The sequence below is a fragment of the Hyperolius riggenbachi genome, chromosome 3 (genome assembly GCF_040937935.1).
Source record: "Hyperolius riggenbachi isolate aHypRig1 chromosome 3, aHypRig1.pri, whole genome shotgun sequence".
Classification (NCBI taxonomy): domain Eukaryota; kingdom Metazoa; phylum Chordata; class Amphibia; order Anura; family Hyperoliidae; genus Hyperolius; species Hyperolius riggenbachi.
In genome coordinates, this window is record NC_090648.1 from 91,083,425 (window position 1) to 91,106,587 (window position 23,163).

Below are 23,163 nucleotides of genomic sequence, written 5' to 3' on the forward strand. Positions count from 1 at the left end.
CTGCACATGCTCAGTAGACCCAGAGTGACGCCCAGTGTTCTCACTAGAATTTTTTCCAGCCGGGTGGCATGAAATAGTAGCCGGGTGGGATGAAAAAGTAGCCTGGTGGGGCGAGATGAGAGAATGCAGGGCCGGTGCTTCTGTGTGCAACTCTGCTTAAAGAGACTCCGTAACAAAAATTTCATCCTGTTTTTTATCATCCTACAAGTTCCAAAAGCTATTCTAATGTGTTCTGGCTTACTGCAGTAAGTTCTACTATCACAGTCTCTGTAATAAATCAATGTATCTTTCCCTTGTCAGACTTGTCAGCCTGTGTCTGGAAGGCTGCCAAGTTCTTCAGTGTTGTGGTTCTGATATGAACTCCCCTTTCCAGGCCCCTCTCTGCACACTGCCTGTGTATTGTTTAGATTATGGCAGATTTTCTCTTCTCTCTCATCTTTTACAAGCTGGATAAACCATCCTCTGAGCTGGCTGGGCTTTCACATACTGAGGATTACAGACAAGGGCAAAGCTGTTTGCAGGAATAAAAGAGCAGCCTGAAACTTCAGTGCATGAGATTCTGCAGGGGGCAAGAAACACACAAATGATCTCTTGAGATTCAAAAGGAAGGCTGTATACAGCCTGCTTGTGTATGGATGTATTTTCTATGTGTGGACATACTGTACATCAACCTACTTCCTGTTTTGGTGGCCATTTTGTTTGTTTATAAACAAACCTTTTAAAACTGTTTTTAACCACTTTTAATGCGGTGGGGAGCGGCAAAATTGTGACAGAGGGTAATAGGAGATGTCCCCTAATGCACTGGTATGTTTACTTTTGTGCGATTTTAACAATACAGATTCTCTTTAAAGAATAGGAGGTGGTGAGCTGATGACAGCCGGGTGCTCAGGAAAACTAGCCGGGTGCACCACCCGGCTAAAAGAGCCTGGGGAGAACACTGAGTCGCCACTGAGCCTGTTACCGGGGCTCACCGCGGCTAAATGGAAGATCGCAGGACGGAGAAGGACGCAGCTGTGCTTATGGGACTGGAGGGAGCAACAGGTAATTAAAAAAACTAGCTTAAAGGGGAACTTCAGCCTATACAAACATACTATCAAGCTACATTAGTTATGTTAATTAAAATAGATAGGCAATATCATCTCTTACCCACCCTGTTTTAAAAGAACAGGCAAATGTTTGATTTCATGATGGCAGCCATCTTTTTGGTTGAAAGGAGGTGACAGGGTGCATGATACACAGTTGCAACTGTCCTGTGTCCTGAGCACCTCTCCCAGTTGCTAGGCAACGTGAATAACAAACAGGGAATCCCACGATGATCCCCTTTTTTTCTTTGATGGATAGAGCTTAGCTTAAAATGCTTTGGCAAGAAAAACAAAGTTCTGATGCTGTGAAATACCAAGCCTTTTCAGTTCTGCTGAGTAGATTTTTAGTCCGAAGGTTCACTTTTTAAGACTCATCATTGAGTCTCTTTAAGTGTCCCTCTTTCTTATATCAAAATGTTGGGAGGTATGCATTTGTACATTCTTCTCACAGCAACCAAAGCCACCCAAATTATGATATAGTTTTTTCATGGGCAGCTTTAAAGGTTTGACACCTCTGTACAAAGTCACGACGAAGCCACATAGGCACAGACACAGTAACGTCGCACCACACATCTTTCCATGCCCTATCCTGCGCTCTCCAAAATGGCTACTCCCTGCCGCACCACATGTGACATGGCTGAAGGAGCCTCGGGCGCGCAATACGTCTCATCCACAAGCTGAGCCAATAGCTTTCGAGCTTTCGGTTCACGCAGTGTAGTGGTGACGCAGCGGGCCAATGAGCGCAGCGTGCAGGAGGTGAGATCTGCGCAGGCGTAGTAGCAGCTCTGGGAAGTTGGCTGCCGTGTGAGAGTCATGGAGGGTGGCAGTCGCGGTGGTAAGTCGGTGCCAGGGCAGGATAGGCGGGTGGAGACGGCTGTATGTGTCTGAGGCATGCTGGGACGTGTAACTCTCTCGTGCCCGGACAGCCACACTCCTCTCAGGGCTGCAGTGCTACAAGGGAGTTTATCCTATATAGTTTCACTATGAAAACCTTTTTTTTGCCTCGCTAGATAGATCCCCTGGCATTATATGAAAGGACATGCAATGCCAGGGGGGTGGGGGCTGCTTTATAGGAAGCCATTCAGAAAGCACACACTGTTCATTCAATGTCTTTGTTAGATGCTTCAAAATGGCAAATCAAAAGAAAAACTCTAAGATTTAGATATGATCCGCGACTGCCTTTAAAATGTGCACCATGGTAACCCCTGGAAACTGGCTCTGCAAACTTCCCAGTAACACCCCCCCCCCCCCCCCCCCCATATATATGATCCCTGGCAGTCTTGTGTGGCCCCTTCCCTTTATAGTGTTCCCTGATTGTTTAGTCCCCCCCCCTCCAACCCATATAGAATTCCCTGGTTTCTAGTTAAAATGCAATTCATGTTGCATTTTTGGCACTGTTGTATCTCTTTCCCATCCAGTTAATTTCAATGGCAAATTGCATTGCAAGAGGACAAAATAATGCTTTAGCCTTGCTAAATTTGAGATGTAACTGGGTTTCAAATTAATTCCCTGATGCCGAGATTCAGCATTTCAGTGGTAAAAATACAGTTTTTGTATGGTAGCGCCACAGAATATGTTGGCGCTTTATAAGTCAATAATGGTATTACAAAGTATATTTTAAGCAAGACAAGGCCATATTCAGAGAGAAATGATATTACCTGATGAAACCGAATACTGCAGAGCATATTCTCATTTAAGACTAGTTGACATTCTAAAACACATACAGTTGCCATCAGTTGTGCTGCGTTTTGCCAAATATGCCTGCAGCAGAGCATTATTGCTGCGCAGTACAGTCAGTGCACCTCTCATGTTCTTGCACATTGCAGACTGTACAGGATGCGCATTGCAACCTGAATAGTGTGAGCGAGGCTTTAAAGAGAACCCGAGACGAGGGCAGATGGGACACAGAGGCATGTTCTCTGCCTCATAACCGCCGTGCTATAGCCGTGCCCCCCCAAGATTAGCGACAATAGTTGTCGCTATCTCTGAGGTAAACACAGGGAGAGGGATTCCCTGTTCAAAACACCCGCCAGGGGCGTTCCTGCAGGGTTTCCAGAGCCGCCATTGGGCAGCTCTCTCTCTGGCCATGCCCCCTGCCGCTCCCCCACCTCCCTGCATGCTGCAAGAGATACAGTCTCTCCTTGCAGCGTTGTGACCTGTAGGATAGGTCACGAAAGTGAGTGGGCCAGTGTGGCCCACAGGAGCGGCGGTATTTGCGTCTCCCTGACCTGTTTCGTCCCCCAGATCAGGTAGCCTAGTCTCGGGCTATCTTCAATGTGCATACACACCTGTGAGGGTTGTCACCTGTCGGCCGGGCTGCACATGCATGTCAGCTGAGTAGCTGACAATACTGTGTGTTTCTGAGGGGGCGGGTGGAGGGACGAGAGACGCGTCTGATGTCACACTGCGGATGGGGGATTGGTGCGAACAATGTGATCAATTTTGCTGGGGTTGAATAGATCTGCTGGGTGGATCGCTTGGGGGCTGCCATACACATGCCTGTTTATCCGCTGAGGTAGTCCTTATCAGCCGCCTCAGCCAACTTAAGTCAGACGTGTGTATGGGCCTTTAATCCATGGTCAGCTGAAAGGAAATAATTATTTTGTATGTTTGTTTTTCAATAGGATTTGGATTCCGGGGTCGTGGAAGAGGCCATGGTAAGCAATGTTATTACTATCACTATGCATTTAAAGGACAAATGTAGTGAGAGGTATATGGAGGCTAGGGCTGCACGGTTTTTTGGTTTAAAACCGAAACCGCGGTTCGTGGCAAGACGATCTGCTGATCGTCAGTACCATCGGTTTTTTCGGTCTGCTGTTTAATACTTTGCTTCTGGCCCCGCTGTGCGCGGATTGGCCAGAAGCAGTGAATATGTATGAGAGTTAATGAGCGGGGGGGCGGATCCACTCCAGCGAGCGGCCGGGCACATACAGCATTACCAATCACTGGCTAGCATGGAATGACGGCAGCGGTAGGCGGAGCTGTATGCTCTGTACAGCTCCGCCTACCACTGCCGTCATTCCATCGCTAGCCAGTGATAGGTAATGCTGTATGATGTGCCTGGCCGCTCGCTCTAGTGGATCCGCCCCTCGCTCATTAACGCTCATACATATTCACTGCTTCTGGCCCCGCTGTGCGCGGATTGGCCAGAAGCAGTGAATATGTATGAGTGTTAATGAGCGGGGGGCGGATCCACTAGAGCGAGCGGCCAGGCACATCATACAGCATTACCTATCACTGGCTAGCGATGGAATGACGGCAGTGGTAGGCGGAGCTGTACAGAGCATACAGCTCTGTCTACCGCTGCCGTCATTTAATCGCTAGCCAGTGATTGGTAATGCTGCATGTGCCCGGCCGCTGGAGTGGATCCGCCCCCCCTTCCCCGCTCATTAACTCTCATACATATTCACTGCTTCTGGCCAATCCGCGCACAGCGGGGCCAGAAGCAAAAATTACGGACAGGACCTGGCAGTGCGGACCAACCTCACCCCCCCCCCCCCCCCCCCCAGCATTTGAAAAAAAAAATCGGGGAAAAATCGAAATTGCAATTTCTGAGAGAAAAATCGCAATTTCGATTTTTCCCTAAAATCGTGCAGCCCTAATGGAGGCTGCCATATTTATTTCCTTTTAAGCAATACCAGTTTCCTGGATAGCCTGCTGATTCTCTACCTCTAATACTTTAGCCATAGACCCTGAACAAGCAAGCAGCAGATCAGGTGTTTCTGACATAAGGCCTGATTCATAAAGCGGTGCAAACTGTTTAGCACGTGAAGTGCCGTTCGCGGACTTTTGCACGCGCAAAGTGCCGCGATTTGCGCAACCGTGGACTTTTGCGTGCGCAATTTGCCGCGAATCGCGGCACTTTGCGCGCGCAAAAGTCCGCGGACGGCACTTCACGTGCTAAACAGTTTGCACCGCTTTGTGAATCAGGCCCATTGTCAGATCTGACAAGATTAGCTTCATGCTTGTTTCTGGTGTTAGTCAATCACCACTGCAGCCAAATAGATCAGCAGGGCTGCCAGGCAACTGGTATTGTTTTAAGGAAATAAATAAGGCAGGGGGAAAGAGGCGCCCAGATGTGATAAATTGTTAAAACCTAATAAATAGAAAAAAGGGTGAGGTGGCTTACCTCAATGAAGACAAATTCATATATTGGATGAATTTTTATCATTATGCACTGGCAACGTGTTTCATGGGTACGTGCCCACTTCCTCAGGCCAAATAAAAAGTGGCAAACAGTGCTATGAGCCGCAAGTTAGGCGCCTCTGAGGCCTACAGTGGTCGGTTGCTCTTCCACAACCCACCTTTGTGAGTCTTATTCGCCTACCACCTCTTTGTTCTTAAACTACTGCGACGTACTGCTCCATTTGGGCTCCTGTTGTCTCTGTGTGTTTTCCTTGTAGGTTGTTTTCTATCACCCTCCATAGTGTGAGGGTTAAAGCCTGGCACACTCCTTTCATTTTGATTGGCCAATCACTAACCAATTTTACCCCCTTCATGTTGAGTGCAATCTTATAGTATTCAAAATTCGCTGTCCCTCTTATTACATGTAAGAGGTAAAATAGGCCATTAATTATCCAGTCAAAATTGTATGTGTGTATACATCCTTAAGGTGACCACAAACGGTACAATTTTTCTGTTCAATTGTACCCCAGTTCAATTATAAAACGATGAGTTGCAGGGAAAAAGTTTTTTTTTTTTTTTTTTTTTTTTCTTTCGAGCGAGAAATCTGATCGAACGTTTGCGTTTATCTAGAGGTTTTTTTGTGCCAGAAACCCACAACTAAAAGTACAGAAGTTCTTTTTGAACAGACCAGTTTAAATGGGTCCTTTTTGCATCTGGTTGGGACAGAATCTGTGAGATGCAAATATAAATATAATTCAGAGTCGGTGCAAATTTTAGGCTAATTATATGAGAGTGTATGCTGCTTGAAAATTGTCTGCGCACACTATGGATTTCATTCATTCAATGTGTGATGAGGCATTTGGGAGTTCCATTAAATGATAAAACACCTTTGCCTAATGTGTGCCTGAGTGGCTTTAAAGTAAATCTGAGGTGGGGGGATATAAAAAAAAGTTTTATACATACCTGGGGCTTCCTCCGGCCTGATTGCTCCCACGCCGCCGTCATTCACTGCCCGCAGCCTCTGCAAATTGCCCTGAAAAGTCCTCTGGTCTGGTCCGAACAACTAACTGGGCCAGTTGCGGAGGCTGCAGACAGCAGAGGATGGCGGCGTGGGAGCAATCAGGCCGAAGGGGGCTGCAAGTAATGCTCCCATTGACTTGGTGTAAAATTGCGGCAAAATGGCGGTGATTGTGAGAAAATATATATATATATATATATATATATATATATATATATATATATATATATATATATATATATATATATATATATATATATATATATATATATATATATATATATATATATATATATATATATATATATATATATATATTATTTAATTGCCATGATTTTAAAGAGAATCTGAAGTAGGCCTGAACGATTTTTGGAAAAAATTGAATTGAGCGATTTCTGTCTGAAATTGCGATTTTGATTTGATTCACGATTTCCTTCAAATCAAGCTTTGTTCCCCCTCTGTGCCTGTTTGCTCCCCCTCTGTCCCCCTGTCTCGCTTTGTGCCCTCTTTGCCTCTTTATGCCTCCTCTGGGTCTCTTTCTTGCCCCCTTTGAGTCTCTGTGCCACCGCTGTCCCCCAAGCTGCATCAGTTCTGGACATACCTTCCAGCACGAGTCCAGCAATGCCCGTCTATCCACTTCGCCTTCTGTAGGCTCTAATGCACGCAATACTCCCTGTATGTCATGTGACATAGAGAAACCCAGAGTTTTGCCAAGCACAAGAACCGGCAGACGGCGATAGAGGACGAACAGCGTTGGACTCGTGCAAAAGGTATGTCCAACGCTGCGGGGCGCACGCGTCGGGACTTTGGGGAGGTTTCAAGCCACTTCTTCAAACTTCCCCATGTGGAAATGACGTGATTGTGATAATTGCCGCTTTGATGATTCCGAAATTGTGATTTTGGTGATTGCGAATTCGGTTTAAATTCGATTGATAGTTCAGGCCTACTCTGAAGTCTCATAAAAATCATCTTTTTATTTCAAAAACCTCTAACATTATTGCCCTAACTAAAACGCCTCATCCCCGTGGCTGTACGCTAACTAAAGCCTCCCAAACTCCCCGGGGCACATTGCGGGGAGCACTTCCGTGAGAGGCAGAGCTTTCAGCTGCAGCTCTGCCTCTCCACGCGTCTGTCAGCGCCAGATCGCCGCCTCCGCCCGCCCCACTCAGTCTTCCTTCACTGAGAGGGGCGGGGAGAGGCGGAGATCCGCCGCTGATAGATGCGAATGGAGGCAGGGCTGCGGCTGAAAGCAATCATTCAGGTATAAGTTTTGTTTGAAAGCGCTGCCATGTCTCCCACTGTGCATATTGAACGTAAGTATACTAGTGGCTAGCCGCATTCACTGCTTCACATTCACTTCCAAATTTTTAGATTAGAATTAGCACATAATTTGCAGATTTGCATTCACGGCATGTATTTAGTTCCGGAGGGGCTCTGCATTGCCTCTGTTGGCTTACATTTCAGGTGCATCCTTGAGCGCTGTCACTTGTCTGTTTTAAAAATAAAAACATGCTGCCTGGTCCATGGAGGTAGCTGGACCAGGCAGCGCTCATTAACTTCTCGCCCCGCCACTCCAATCTGCAGCCATCCATCACTTTGGCGACCTTTGGGGTCACAGCGCTGGAGAGGAAGCACCTGTGCTCTCCTGTGAGGGCACAGCGCTGATTGGCATGGAGGGGGCGGGGGAGCAGGTCGCAGAGAGCCTGTTAGAAGACTCTGATAGGTGGGAAAGGGGTGCTTTGCAGGCATTCCTTAGCCTGCAGTGGGAAGTCCCTTCCCCATAGTCTATCAACATTAAGAATATTGCCAGATTCTGGGGGAGGGGGGGCGCAGTGGGCACAGAGCGGCGATTAGGGCATACAGAGGCATGTGTGCTGTTGCTCAGTAAAGAAGTCAAATGCAAGTTTGGAGCCTGTGGAGTGCCTTCTTCTACGCATTGGTTTGCAGGAGAGGTGTACCTGCAGGAGAGGTGTACCTGCAGGAGAGGAGCACCGGCTATTGCTACCTGTTCAAGGCTAGCAGAGGTGAGACTCATAGGTGTAAATTGGAGCATACAGAGGCATGTCCTGCAGATGGGGATATGCCTTTGTGTTCTATTTTTAGATGTAATAACTTGCCTTGGGTTCTCTTTAAGTATAAATTATTCTGTTCAAAACCTTTTGGGTTGGAACCTGAAGTGAGAGGAACATGGAGGCTGCCATCTTCATTCCCTTATAGACATTGCTTGGCTGTGCTGTTAGCTGTAGTTGTTTTTGAGTCACACGTGCAACAAGCATGCAGCCAGTGGAGTCACACCAGAGTAAAAGCATCTGATCTGTATGTTTCTGGGCCAGTGACTTAGAGGCAGAGCATCAGCACAGAAGTCAGGCGACTGGCATTGTTTATAAAGGAATGAAGATGGCAGCCTCCACTTATAGGGAACTAGAGATGAACGTTTCACACAAAATAAACATATCAGTCGATAGCTTGTAAAGAATAAATGCTCTACCTGATAATTTCGCCGCTCTGGTGTGCCTTTTTTAGTGTTTTTTTTATCTATTATTGCTCCAGGAAAAATCAAATATGGCCGCCGGCTCATATCCCTTCTCCTTCCGGGTTATGAGTTGTTCTGGATGTGCTGTCTGAGACTAGGCTGCTATTTAGGCTATATGAGAAAGGCTGCTGCAGCCTTTCATCTCTGTGCTTTCATTTTGGTATGATGTGCAGCTGCCTGTAGGAAGTGTCTCTCATAGGAATGAAACTGCCGTCATCATAAGTATCTAGTGCACACAGGGATCATATTGCAGCCACACTTGTCTGTTCAGAGCTTCTCTCTCAGCAGGAGCAGCCCCTTCCATGTCATCACAGCTCTCAGTATGCAAAGCAGGAAATCTGAGCCAGGAGGTGGCAGGCTTGGGCTTGAAAAGACTCCACAGAAGAGGGACTCAGCTATAATGATTCCAGGTCAAACCTAGACTGAGCCAGTCGGGGATCTTATCACAGTTGCTAATAGACTAAGCAGATAAGAATGAAACTAAAAGCAGGGTAGGTGTTTACTGTCATGTTCCCACTGATAAATGTAATAAAATACATGAGGGTGCTTCGTCTCTGGTTCTCTTTTAGGTTCCCTTTAAAAATGTATTGCTTGTGTAATATCTATTCCATCATGGTTCGGCTCCTGCTCAGCATTAGAAAAGGGGAGGCTGCAGCGCATCATCCGATCAGCGGAAAAGATAATTGGCTGTAGCTTACCTTCCCTGCAGGATCTTTAGACTAGCAGGTGCAGAAAGAGAGCAACCAAGATTGCCTGTGACCCCTCTCACCCAGCTCACTCCATCTTCCAGCTCATGCCTTCAGGAGTAAGATTCCGGTCAATTGCTACCAAAACCTCTTTTTTCCTCAAGCGGTAGCCATACTAAATGCAGAACACCGCTAGAGCTGCTAGGACTTGAAAGAAATCAGCACAGAACTGAAAATGAACAATTCTCACATTGCTTACTGCCACTATACTTATAATGTCCTTGACTTGTAATATGCACCCTGTCTATCCTTGTATTGTTTTTGTTTGTGTTTGTTAAGCAACTGCCAAGACAAATTCCTTGTAGGTGCAAACTTACTTGGCGAAAATAAATTGATTCTGATTCTGATTTCAGCTTTAAGTGACCACTTAATCTATTCTCTATCTACTCAGGACCTTATATGGACCATGGACCTCAGTGGCCAGGTGAGCATTTCCTTTGTTTGACATGAGTGAAGTGTAAAGCTGTTTTTTACAGATGCATTACTACACTTATGGTACTTTCTTTGTATTCTTTATTGTTGGGAATTAAAGGTCCGTACACATGCCGGACTGGAGGCAACGACGGGTCCATCGTCACCTCCCGCTGGGTGGGCGTTCCAACGACAGTCCGGCGTGTGTACAGTCTGTCGGCGGACTGATACGGCTGTTTCTGAGCAATCCGCCGGGCGGATCGCTCAGAAACAGCCGTATCAGTCTGCAGACAGACTGTACACACGCCGGACTGTCGCTGGAACGCCTACCCAGCGGGAGGTGACGACGGACCCGTCGTTGCCTCCAGTCAGGCGTGTGTACGGACCTTTAGTCAAGGTTCTCTTTTGGGATGAGGCCAAAATGCCTCTATACATTGATTTCCTGATAGTAGGCAAGACTAACCCTTTTTGAGAAATAGCAGATCTGAGACAGGTTCTCTTTTCATATATTCATTAACTGCAATTATAAATCTTGCGTAACATTTTCCATAACATTATAATAAAAATACCTAAATTAACTATACAGCATCATTTTATCCAATAGAAATACAAAGGTAGAACATTCAGACTTGACATATAAAGGACATTTGTATGTAGGGGGATATGGAGGCTGCCAAATGTATTTGCCTTTAAACAATGCCAGTTACCTGGCTGTCCTGCTGCTCTCTTTGTCTGCAGTAGTGTCTGAATCGCACACCTGAAACAAGCTTGTGACTAATCTAGTCAGAGTTCAGTCAGAAATATCTGATCTGCATGTTTGTTCTGGGTCTGTGGCCACAAGTCTTGGAGGCAGAGGATCAGCAAGACAGCCGGGCAATATGCATTGCTTAAAAGAAAATAAATATGGCAGCCTTTATCCCTCTCGCTTCAGGTGTGCTTTAGCCCCTTAAAGCGGATCCGAGATGAACAAGTAACTTGTCTATATATCTTATCTAAAGTTTAGATAGTTTACACAGCAAATCTAGCTGCAAACAGCATCAACAGTATATGATTATTTATTCCTGTGATACAATGAGAGCGGCCATGTTCTGTTTGTCACATTACATACAGGCAAGCTTGTAAGGAAACGCGGAAATGCCGCCGTCTCTCAAGGTGAGGCGGCTGTTTCCGCGTCCAGCATGGCGTCACAACGCGGAAAAAACGCTGCATGCCGCATAGGCAGTGCGGCAGAATCCGCATTGGGAACGGCGGAATCCGCATCAGAGGCGGCCCCCGCACTAGATACATTGCATGACAGTACTGGTGTGGCTGGGACTGATAGTCCACCTAGATTCAGACTTACACGCGCGCGAGCAGAGAGGCAGAGTTTAAATAGCAGTTAGAAGGGTGTCGGCTGACCAGCTGGGTCAGCTGACAAATTCCACTGCTCTCATTGGACCAGCAATTAGGGAGGTCCTGGAAAGGTCCTAGAGTATATATACTGCTGGTTGTTCACTTGCTCTTTGTCTGGCGTGCGATCACATACGTGGGAGCACCCAGATCCGTAGTCAGATCCTGAAGTGTGCCGGGACCAGCTGGAGCTGTAATCCTACACTTAGCTAGATATTTGATAGCTAAAGTACTAGTTTGATTGTGATTATATGTTATGACTTTTGCCTGCCTCGACTATCCTCCTGAACTCTGACCTTGTACCTCGATATTTCTGATACTCTGTTGCCGAACCTCGGCTCGTTCCTAGACTTTGTTTCTGCCTCCTGATTTTGTACCCCGATATATCTGATACCCCGCTGCCGAACCCTGCCTGTACTTTGACTCCGCCTTTGCCTACTGTATTTGTACTTTATCTGTCCGTGTGTGTACGACCTGGCTTGTCTGACCTCGAGAACCGACCTCACGATTGGAGGCGGTTCCCAGTCCTTTTAGTGACACTTCTTCCTGAGTGTCACTCTCGGACTTTCCTTCCTACTGTCAGTCTGACTCCTCCCGTCTTGGAGAGCTCAGGTCTGCGGAAGGAATCCGTGCAGTTCTCCTTGCTGCACTGAGGCCTAGGCCTCCTAGTGTTACTGTTACACCAAAACACTACACTACACTCTACTCAGGCGAACAGAGGTTAGTTTGTATATCGGATTATCGGTGAGACTGCAGATCACTTATAATCTGGTATATATCTGTATTTCCGGCGATACTGCAGATCGCCGGTAATCAGATACTCTCTGCGCCCACCGATTGTTACAAAGCTGCTGTGCATCTCCAGCCTTCAGCTTGTGAAAACTTCACTCCCCTCTCCTCCTCACTCCTCCCCTCTGCCTCTGAAAGATCTGGTTAGTAACACCTCCTCCTCCTGCCCAGACTGAGCTCCTTAAGCTCCATAAGCCCTTGCTACTAAGGCTCAGAGTGCCAAGGAAGCGGATCCGAGATGAAAAACTAACTATAACAACAACTATAACAAGTGACTTGTCTATATATCTTAGCTAAAGTTTAGATAGTTTACACAGCAAATCTAGCTGCAAAAAGCTTTAATAGAATAAGAATATTTCTTCCTGTTATACAATGACAGCAGACATGTTGTTTGTAAACATTACACAGAGGCAGGCTTATCTGCATTTTGAGCAAAGAAAATGAATCCCCCCCCCCCCTCCTCCCCTCTGCCTCTGAAATCTCTGGCTAGTAATTCCTCCCCCTCCTCCTGCCCAGACTGAGCTCCCATGAGCACTTGCTACTGTCTGATAGTGCCTTGGCTCTCTGAAAACCTGTGGGAGTGGTATATTTAGTTTATAGGGAATTAGAGCATTAAAACAAAAATAAAAAAGTATTTGGCTTGAGGAATGCCCTATAAACAATAGGAAAGGAACACAATTATGCAATGAGTAATAAGCAGGGATAAGCAGACCTAAAGGCCTCAATTCATCAACAGGTGTTAGATAAATGCATGTGTGTTGATAAATTACCTCAAGCGAAGTTTTCAGCTTTTTTGAAGCATTCATCAAAATGTTATCACTTCACAGCCGCATGCGCATTTCTGAAAGCCTTAGGTAACTGTTAGGTATCTGTGTGGTAAGCCTTTGATAACACTTCGTTATTTATCAAATTGTGAGGTATTTTACCAATCAGAAGGGCTGTATGTTTGGCATTATGGGTAATTAAGGCTGGCTTAACCACCACATAGTTCTTCAGTATTACTTTTCTCATACAATCCTGATTGTTTCAAAATGTGCGCATCATGGCATGATCCCAGAAACCTCGTCACCACACTTGTGATCATGTCAGCATTGCACATGACTTGCATATTACTGGAGTGAAAATGCTTATGGTTTTTGTACGCTTTTAGTGGAATTAATGGCACATGAATGCAGTCTATGGCACCCATTACGTTTGGCATTCCTGCCATCTTGAAGAATTGTTTTTTTTCACCTGGACCCATTCTGATCTGGTATTCGGCAAATGAATATATTTTGGTGCTAGAGTATGTATAACACACAGTACTTGTACAGGAATACATGAGAATGTCGCTTGGGATATTCCAACTATCTCCCCCGCAACAGCCTTATATGGCCCTTTGCTTAAGAAATCAAGAACAGCCAAAAATTGTCAGACCAGGTATTGCAGTATTCCTTTGACAGGTACTTTCAAGTTTATTGCCAAATTCTTGGTACAAGCTTAAAATCATCTCTCTTGAAAGGCGAAATTTATGAATTATTTCAGTGTTCTTGTCTAGAAAAATACGGGGTCTAAATTTATGCACTGAAATCAGCCTGACCCTATTTCTATCCCTCCAACGCCTTTGCATAACCCTCAACTCATACATAAGTAGCTCAAAGGGCTCTATTTTCAATTTCACTTCCTCCTGACAAGAATAACAACAAGAGACTGCAGGAGATATTCTGTTCGGTAATCAACACTAAACCATGGCCACTTTTACTTCATGAATGCAAACGTCACAATTTTTACCGTCAACTTATTAACCTCTTACGGAACGTTTACGTTTATCAAACGTTCGGTAAAATTGTTAATAACCATTCGGTAACTTTCATGAACACAAACTTGAACCCAATGAGTTAATGTACCAAACGTTTGCTAAAATGGTCGAAAACAATTCATGAAGTGAGGCCAAAGCGTGTAGATTTAAACTAGTCTAGTCAGGAAGCGGTTAAGTAAACGTTCAATACAAGGTCAAGACAACCGAAGTTAGGATAACTGGCCCTATAGCTAAGACAAAACAAGAAAGCAAGCATTAAACAGAGGCAAGATTGCAGAAAACAAAGAAAGTAACCATTCAGGATACTCTGCCTTGAAACACACTGAATTACTGAATAGACGAAACAGAGAGTTTGGAGGGTGGTGCGTTTCACTCAAACACTGACAGGCTCCTGTATCGCTTTCTGTTGCAGACCTCACCCTGTTCAACTTCACTGAATGGGCCAGCTCTGTGTTGCACTCAGAATACATGTAGCAATGCTTTGTTAGAACGCATTGCTGCGCACTGCATAGTGTGACCATCAGACAGAGCTTTCTATTCAGTTTCTGATGTCTTTGCATATCTAACACTGATGAGCAAAACATAGCAGGCGCTGAGGCACTTATGTACATACATCCAATCTTTATTGGCCAATTTATTCCACTACCACGTAACATGAGAGCTTGCTTATGCAATCGGTTCAAAGTTCTCCAAATCTTTTGGCCTTCGAGCGGACCTGAACTCAGAACTTCCTATCTGCTCTAAAATTTAAGCAACAGCATATTAACCGTTTAAAGAAAAACATTTCGTTGTTACAGCTGATATAATGCTGCAAAAAAATCTGCAGTGTGTCTACTTCCTGCTTTCATGGAAGCAGACTGTAAGGGTAAAAAAGCTATCCTTGGGTACTTCTGGAGACCCTAATCACACAATACATGCATACACCACAGTCAGTCGGTGGAACTGGGAATAAGAAAAGAACACATAGCAGTATGTATGTCTGAAGCTTACTCAAGTGTTTACCTTACTAGTGGTTATAAAGGAGAACATTACATATTTTGCATCATAAAACATTATAGAAGAAAAACAATAAATTAATGCTATTTAATGAGCAGAGAATAATAAGCATAGGAACTTCTCATAACAATGAACTGTCCATCATTCTTGCACAAAGTATTGGCAAATTTCTCCTGTGTTCATCTATTCAGACACTGTTCAGTCAGCTGTATGTATTATCTATATATCTATTTTGTGCTCAGCCTCCAATTTTGTTAAAGCATATGATAGTAACTGTTCTCCCCAGAATTTTTTTTTAAGCCAGGTGGCATGAACAAGTAGCCGGGTGGCATGAACAAGTAGCCGGGTGGCATGAAATAGTAGCCGGGTGGGGCAATATGAGAGAATGCAGGGCCGGCGCTTCTCTGCACAACTCTGCTTACAGCATAGGAGGAGGTGAGCCGATGACAGCCGGGTGCTCATCAAAACTAGTCGGGTGGAGCACCCAGCTAAAAGAGCCTGGGGAGAACACTGTAGTAAATTTGCATGCATTAACAATGCCCCTTGTGTAATATGCATTCCATCATGGTGACTTGTCTCCTAGGCAGTGTTTATAGTTGTCTGACAGCTGCAGGGAGAAGGAAGAATGAATAATGCATCCTAAAGGCAACCTTCACAAGGCTGTCACAAATGAGATGTGATTAACCACCCTAGCGTTCTGGACGAGCTGAGCTCGTCCAAGAAAAAGTTGCTGTTAGTGTTTAGGACGAGCTCAGCTCGTCCAGCGCTGTCCCCACTCACCGCTGTGCAGCGCATGATTTCCGCCGCCTTCTCTGTGCTGCTGCGGCTGCTGCGGGGCTCCCTCTCCCTCCTGCTGGGCTCTGATCGCCGGTCCCAGGCTCCCCCGATCCTCCGGTCCCCGCTCCCCTCTTCTCTCCGCAAGCCTACGGAGATCCGGTAGTCAGGGAAGATGGCGTAGCCCAGCCACTTCCTCTGACGCCGGCTCCTGCGCCCCCTAGTGTCCGTCGCGGCGACAGCATCATTGGATTACATAGGGAAACAAACTCTATGTAATCCAATCATGCTACAGTAATTCAAAAAGTTGTTTGCACAAACACAAACACCTGTCAGCTCTCAATAAAAGCCCTGAACAGTTACTGGCTCTCCCTCTTTCAGAGTCCCCAGCGTCCAGTGTTAGTCTGTTGTCAGCTATCATCTGTGATTTCTGTGCGATTTCTGTGCGATTACTGCTTTTTTTCCAGCCTTAGCTTCGTTCATATTACTGTCAGATTGCGTATTGCTTTCCGTCTTTTTCAAGACGCTGTGATCCCTGTGCGTTTGCTTTTGCTGTTTTTTTTTTTTTGGTTTTTTTTTGTCGCTGCCCGTGACCCCGTACCCTGCTTGGGGTCATGGCCTCGTCCTCCCGGAGGCGTGTGCGTGACGAGGAGTTGCTGGATGTCCTCGAGGCAAGCGACAGCGAAGACGAGCTCCTAGAGGAATCGACAGACAGCGAGGTTCCCGGTAACCTGTCTTCGGAGACGGAGACCAGTGATGAGGAAGCCGAGGAGCCAGTGACGGTCGCACGCACCTGGTGTGAGCTGGGGAGCCCCACTCAAGCTCCGCCACCCAGGTTCCCCTTCACAGGGGCACCCGGGCAGAAGATCGCGTGCGACGAGAGTCCGCTGTCCTTTCTGGAGCTCTTCCTGACTGATGACGTCATCCGCAAGATCGTTGAGGAGACGAATCGCTATGCAGCGCAACATCAGCAGGAATCTTCTCTACCCAGGTTCTCGCGGAGCAGGAAGTGGGAACCTGTGACCAGCAACGACATCTGGGTGTTCCTGGGGCTCGTCATCCTCCAGGGAGTTGTTGGTAAGCCGCTGCAGAAGTGGTACTGGACCACTAATAAGATCCTCAGTACGCCCTTCTTTGGATCTGTTATGTCCGAGCCACGGTATACCCTCATCATGAAGTATTTGCACTTCGGAAACAACGAGGAGTTTGATGAGGCCACCCATCCCGCACCCAAGCTGAAAAAAATTTGGGACATATACCAGATGATTGTTGCGAACTTCAAGGCTGTGTATGTTCCAGATCGCGACATCACGGTTGACGAAAGCCTCATGGCATATAAGGGGAGACTGAGCTGGGTGCAATTTATTGCATCAAAAAGGGCACGCTTTGGGGTGAAGTCGTTTATGTTATGTGAGGCCAACTCCGGGTACATCTGGAACTCTGTAATTTACACGGGCAAAGGCACCAAATTTGCCCCTCAGTTCAGCCAGTTTGGGTGTGCCACCTCCTCTGTCCTAACCCTAATTGAGCCATTGCTGGATCAGGGGTACTGCCTGACGACAGACAATTTCTACAGCTCCCCTGAACTTTTTGATTTGATTACCTGGTCCAGCATAAAACCGATGCCTATGGTACCTTGAGGGCTAACCGTCGGAATCTGCCGCCGGCCTTTTCTGCCAGGAAGCTGAAAAAGGGGGAGGTCGTTGCCTGGCAGAAAGGCAAAATGATGGCTCTAAGGTGGAAGGACAAACGTGATGTATGTGTCCTCAGCACTATTCATAATGCCGAGACTGTCCGCACCACCAACAGGAGTAAACAGGAGGTGGATAAACCCAAAGCCATACTGGATTACAACAACACTATGGGGGGTGTGGACAGGGCTGATGGAGCCATGACTTTCTATCCGGCTGTCCGCAAGCAGCAGCGGAAATATTATAAAAAAAATTTCCGCCACTTACTTGAGCAGTGTTTGTGGAATGGCTATGTGCTCTACAAGAAAAGCTGTGTAAGGCCTGTACCCCACCATGACTTTGTCTGGCAGCTGACGGAAGCAATCTGCATGAAGTACCCCCCACCAGAGTCAACATCTAGACCGGGGCGCAGGGCATCATATGTCGTGAATCCGGCACGGCTTTCAGGGAGACACTTTGTGGAGTACTTGCCACCGACCCCACAGAAAGCAAACCCTACAAGAAGGTGCGTTGTTTGCTGCAATAAGAAGGACAAGGATGGCAAAAAGATGCGGAAGGAGACCCGCACTTACTGCCCAGATTGTGACGTGCCACTTTGCGCATTACCATGCTTCAAGATCTACCACACTAAAGAAGTGTTCTAAGGTATACTTGTAACCTGTATAATTTTGTTTCTGCCTTCATTTATTTATTTCTGCATTTTCTTTATATTTCTGCATTGAGGAAAAATGCAAGGTATTTCAGTTAGTTATTAATAAATTTTATTTTATTTTTGACAAGAATTAGTGTTTGACACTTTTATTAGACTCAGAATGTATACTAAACTCTTGCTTGGCTCATTTTGGTAAGTTACAGGAAAAAAGGTGCTGAAAATTAAATGTACCGCTTTTTGCACAGAAATCCTTGGGAATCAGAACGCCGAGGTGGTTAAAGACCATCTGAACCCTCACAGCAAAATTGCACATAAGGTTTAAAGAGATCCACCTCCGGTTCTCTTTAAAGTGGACCTGAACCTCTTACACAGGACAGAAGGATAACGGAGAGAGAGAGAGAAATACACCCTGTATATATTTGGAGTTTAGTCTACTTAATTCTCCCTAATCTGTGACTAATTACCACTGTAATTTGATCTCTCAGCTGTGTCAGTTCAGGAATCTCCTACCACGGCAGAGCAGCTAATAAACACAGGATGTTAACAATGTCTGCTTCCGTGAAAGCAGGACGTAGACGCACTGCAAATTTATTGTAGGCTTTGTATTTTTATGCATCCATGTTAAATAGCCTGTAGATCCTCTTTCAAATGACTTGATTTCAGAGTTCTATACTATTGACGCCTTTGTACTTTATCTAGCTGTACAATTTTATTTGCACAGAGTTTGAATATAATGAAGGAAGAATGGATGGAGGTGGCCCTCCCTTCAATCTAGGATATGGAATGATGCCACCTGATATGCCACCACCGATGCATGACAGGTAGTTGGCTTTCACAACTTGTTTTGTCTCAGAGTTTTTTTCTTTTGTAATGGAGTACTTGATTTAAAGTGAACCCGAGGTGAGAGGTATACGGAGGCTGCCATGTTTATTTCCTTTTAAACAATACCAGTTGCCCCTAATACTATTAGCCATAGCCCCTGAACAAGCATGCAGCAGATCAGGTGTTTCAGACTTTAAAGTTAGATCTGACAAGACTAGCTGCATGCTTGTTTCTGGTGTTATTCAGATACTACTGCAGAGAAATAGACCAGCAGGGCTGCCAGGCAACTGGTATTGATTAGAAGGAAATAAATATGGCAGCCTCTGTATACCTCTTACTTCAGTTCCCCTTTAAGCAGTACTGGCTGCCCTGCTGATCCTCTGCCTCTAATACTTTCAGCCATAGACCCTGAACAAGCATGCAGCAGATCAGGTGTTTCTGACTGAAGTCTGACTAGATTAGCTGCATGCTTGATTTGGTGTAATTCACACTGCTGCAGCCACATAGACCAGCAGGGCTGCCAGGTAACTAGTATTGTTTAAAAGGAAATGAACATGGCAGCCTCCATATCACTCTCACCTCGGGTTCGTAGTTGGGGTAGAGTGTTTAAGTGCATATTGTTAGGAACTTGACATTATTCAAAATGCGCAATGATTTGTGACTTTTTAGGCAGAAAACTGGGGTCTCCGACGTCTCGCCGCATGGACCCGGCTCTCTAACCATTCATGCTTTGCTGTCAGTATGATCGAGCTCCAGGAGCCGATTTCATTGGTTGAGCCGACCACAGTGATCTCAGGGTCTGGGTCACGTCCCGATCACAGGGTCAGGGTTCTGACGGACTCATGGAGCTGTGCTGTCATACCAACAGCAGAGTGAGTAAGCTGCAACGATACGAACGGCAGAAGTGTGCGGCACGGTTATCTACACTCTTGCAGGGATAACAGGTCCCAAACAGGGCGTAGATTTCAATTCGCAAGTTCTGGAAGCAGTTAAAGCACACCTGACCCAAAGCAAAGCTACCGAAGGGAAGCACAGAGGAATGTTCATGCTGGACTCCCATAACTCCATGCACTGTCTGTTCCTCTCCTTGTCCTCTACCCCCTAAAAAAAAGTGACTTTTGGCTACAGTGAAGTATTCAGACAGGAAGAAGCAGTTTGCTTTGATGTTCCCTCCCATCTTTCTCCTCTTCCCTGCCTTATTCACTCCTTTTTATGAGGAGAAAATGGTGGGAGGGGACATCACAGCAAGCCCTGCCGCCTCCTGTCAGAAAAGTTGAAGAACAGACAATGCACAGAGGTATGTGGATCCAGCATGAACATACTTCCGTGCCTACTTTAAGGCCCATACACACAGGGTACGGCCGACGCCGCAGCCACGTGGCACGCGCGTGTTGCGGCGACAGGTCGCCCGTGTGTATAGCGCGTGCGCGCCCCGAACAGTCGCCCGCCGGAGCTGTCGCCAGGCGATTGACATGTTCAATCGCTGGCTACAGCTGTCGCCGCGACTTCGCCGGAACTGTCGCTTGTCCCGCGTGAGTACGCGGGCTAGCGACAGGAGACCTACGCAAGTGAATGGAGCATCCGGCCGGGGGATGCTCCATTCACCAAAGGCTTCCGCCGCGTCTCTGCCTTTCTGGCGAGACGTGTGGACAGCTGTCGCCGGCAGGGAGCTGTCGCTCCCTGTTCGCGTGCGCGCATGCTACGGGGACAATTGTCCCCCGTGAGTATGTAGCTTTAGGTAGCTTTGTCTCTAGTCAGGTATCCTCAAACTGTTTAGTACAGAGTTGGGGTTTCAGCCTCCCTGGGTGGAGCTTCTATGGTTTGGATTGCATCATTCAGCTGTTTAGACTGCCAGTGGGAAAGCACAGACTGAAACCGTCTGAGAAGATTGCTGCCTACAGAACTGATATTATGGTGCAAGGGGTGACCAGTATGTGGGATCCTGAACAAGTTCTTTATAGGTGCTTTATCTGACATCAGATAAGGAGGTCCTATACCAACAAATGCCATCTGTGCACTGAGCGCCTACACTGATCTTAAGGTGCCAGTTCATGTAAAGAGGAACTGTCGCGAAAATCTTAAAATATAAAACGCATACAAATAAGAAGTACGTTTCTTTGAGTAAAATGAGCAATAAATTACTTGTCTCCTATGTTGCTGTCACTTACAGTAAGTAGTAGAAATCTGACATTACCGACAGGTTTTGTGCTAGTTCATCTCTTCATGGGGTATTCACAGCATGGCCTTCATTCTTTATAAAGACATAACATAGTAACCGCTTGCAATATTGCGTCCTATACTATACAACGGACCCCTAGCTGCTGTTTCCCCAAGTGTAAAATGTAATCCTAGGCACGAGTGTGATGTCACACTCCCCACATGGTACATGCGTCACATGGTGGCACTCGTAACTTGAACACAGGTGTGATGGCAGATGAGTCAATAGCACAAGCGGAGCGGGTTAACGTTTACACTGCGGGCACCGTGGGAGACATTTTATATTTGGAGCGAGGTCGCACAGGCAGTGGAGGTGGTATCTGTGTGCCAATTCCGGATAGATTTCATGCTGAAATCGATCGGGAAGTGGTCTTTGGTGACTGGGCAGGTAACAGATCTCTCAGATCATATTCCATCAGAGAGCGATTTCTCTTCATTGAGCTGCCCATAAATTTCTAGATGTATGGGACCCTTTAGTTTTTACCATTGTTGAGGCTTAGAGGGCAATGTGATTTGACATGAGGTCCCACTAGGAAAAGCTGGAGAACCTCAGAGCAGCTGAGAGATGACTTGTTGAGCAGCTTGGTTGTGACAGTCATGTACACTGATTGCCCCCCTGATGAAGGCATTCTCTCCAAGACTAAAATAGTGCCCATTTTTCTGTTTAGTCTTGCAGAATATGGTATTCTCGTGACAACAGCTGCCCTCTTGCAATGCTATGCGAATCTCTCATCTTCTTGTAGGCCGCCTTATTTCCCTCCAGAGTATGAGTTTCCTGATGGCAGAATCGCTGGGTTTGACAGAGGTCCCGGATGGCAGAACGAGCGCGAACCTTACTGGGACAGGCCTCCGGGACCTTCCAAAGGATTTCCACGCCCTTTCGACCGCAGCAATGCCAGGGTAAGTCAGTGGAGGTAGTGTGTATCACAATGCTTAAACCTAGTGACATTTTTTTGTAGAGACCGTTCAGCTTGTTTAGTATATTAAGGGTTTCTTCACCTCAGTAATTTACCGGTATGTCTAATCATTGTAAAGTTGCCCTAAATACTGTTTATTTTTCCAAAAACCATGATACACGTAACCACCGCCACTCCATGTTCTCCTGTTTCCTGTGCATTTCTCAGGCATGGTGCCTTCTGGGAGAGGGTGTGGCTGACCTGCTGCTCAGAACTTCTCTAGTCAGAAAGAAGACAGGGGTGTGGCCAATCAGCCGCTCAGGGCTCTTTCGCACTAGAGTCTAGTTTCGGCGTTTTACAGCCAAGACCATAGTTGGCGTTTTCCAAGATAAAATAAGTCCATAGACTTTCATTTTACCTTTCACACCAAAAGCAGCTGTTTTGGGCGTTGCGTTTTGAAGCTCCCCGGAGCTTTTTCAAAGCTGTTTACAGCCAAAGTTGGCTGTTGGCGTTTCAATGATAGTCAATGGAAAAGGCCAACTATAGCTTTTTTTTTTACAGCTGTTCTAAAGCGTTTTACAGCTGACTTGTTGACTTCTTTTCATAGAAAAAAAAAACGCTTTGAAAACGCTATGTATTGGCTGTAAAACCTTGACAGCAAAAGGCAGTGTTTTAGCCTTTTCTATAGTGTGAAAGAGCCCTCAACATCTCTACTGTTGATATTTCTGCAACAGAGATCCTGCCTAAATTGGACCTGAACTCTTGCACAGGAGAGAAGGAAAAGGCACACTTTATGCGGTGTTCTCCCCAGGCTCTTTTAGCCGGGTGCTCCACCCGGCTAGTTTTGGTGAGCACCCAGCTGTCATCAGCTCACCACCTCCTATGCTGTAAGCAGAGAAGCGCCTGCCCTGCATTCTCTCATCACGCCCCACCCGGCTACTTTTTCATGCCACCTGGCTGGAAGAAAATTCTGGGGAGAACAATGCTTTATGTATTTAGAGTTTAGCCTGTCTAATTTTCACTCATCTGTGAATAAGCACAAGTTGTAATTTGATTTCTCAGCTGTGTCAGCTGCCTGCCACAGCAAAGAGCGAATTGGTAAACACAGGATGTTAACAATGTCTTCCATGAAAGTAGGAAGTAGACACACTGCAGATTTATTTCAGGATTTGTATCAGCTGTAACAAAAAATAACCTTTAAAGAAATGTTTTTCTTTAAAGGAT

At 46.1% G+C, this 23,163-nt stretch overlaps 1 protein-coding gene across 2 annotated transcripts in view; it reads left to right on the forward strand.

Annotated features, from left to right (window-relative positions):
- The first annotated feature begins 1,837 nt into the window (after nucleotides 1-1,837).
- The window catches only part of LOC137562829 (A-kinase anchor protein 8-like), a 48,017-nt gene continuing 26,691 nt past the window's right edge, over nucleotides 1,838-23,163 (forward strand). Inside the window, exons 1-5 of one of the 2 annotated variants that reach the window (XM_068274570.1) lie at nucleotides 1,838-1,917; nucleotides 3,707-3,739; nucleotides 9,896-9,928; nucleotides 18,726-18,825; nucleotides 21,712-21,943. In XM_068274570.1, coding sequence (XP_068130671.1) covers nucleotides 1,896-1,917; nucleotides 3,707-3,739; nucleotides 9,896-9,928; nucleotides 18,726-18,825; nucleotides 21,712-21,943 — 420 coding nt within the window. In that variant the 5' untranslated portion in view covers nucleotides 1,838-1,895. The remainder of the gene's footprint in view (nucleotides 1,918-3,706; nucleotides 3,740-9,895; nucleotides 9,929-18,725; nucleotides 18,826-21,711; nucleotides 21,944-23,163) is intronic. The other variant, XM_068274571.1, reaches the window with a different exon arrangement.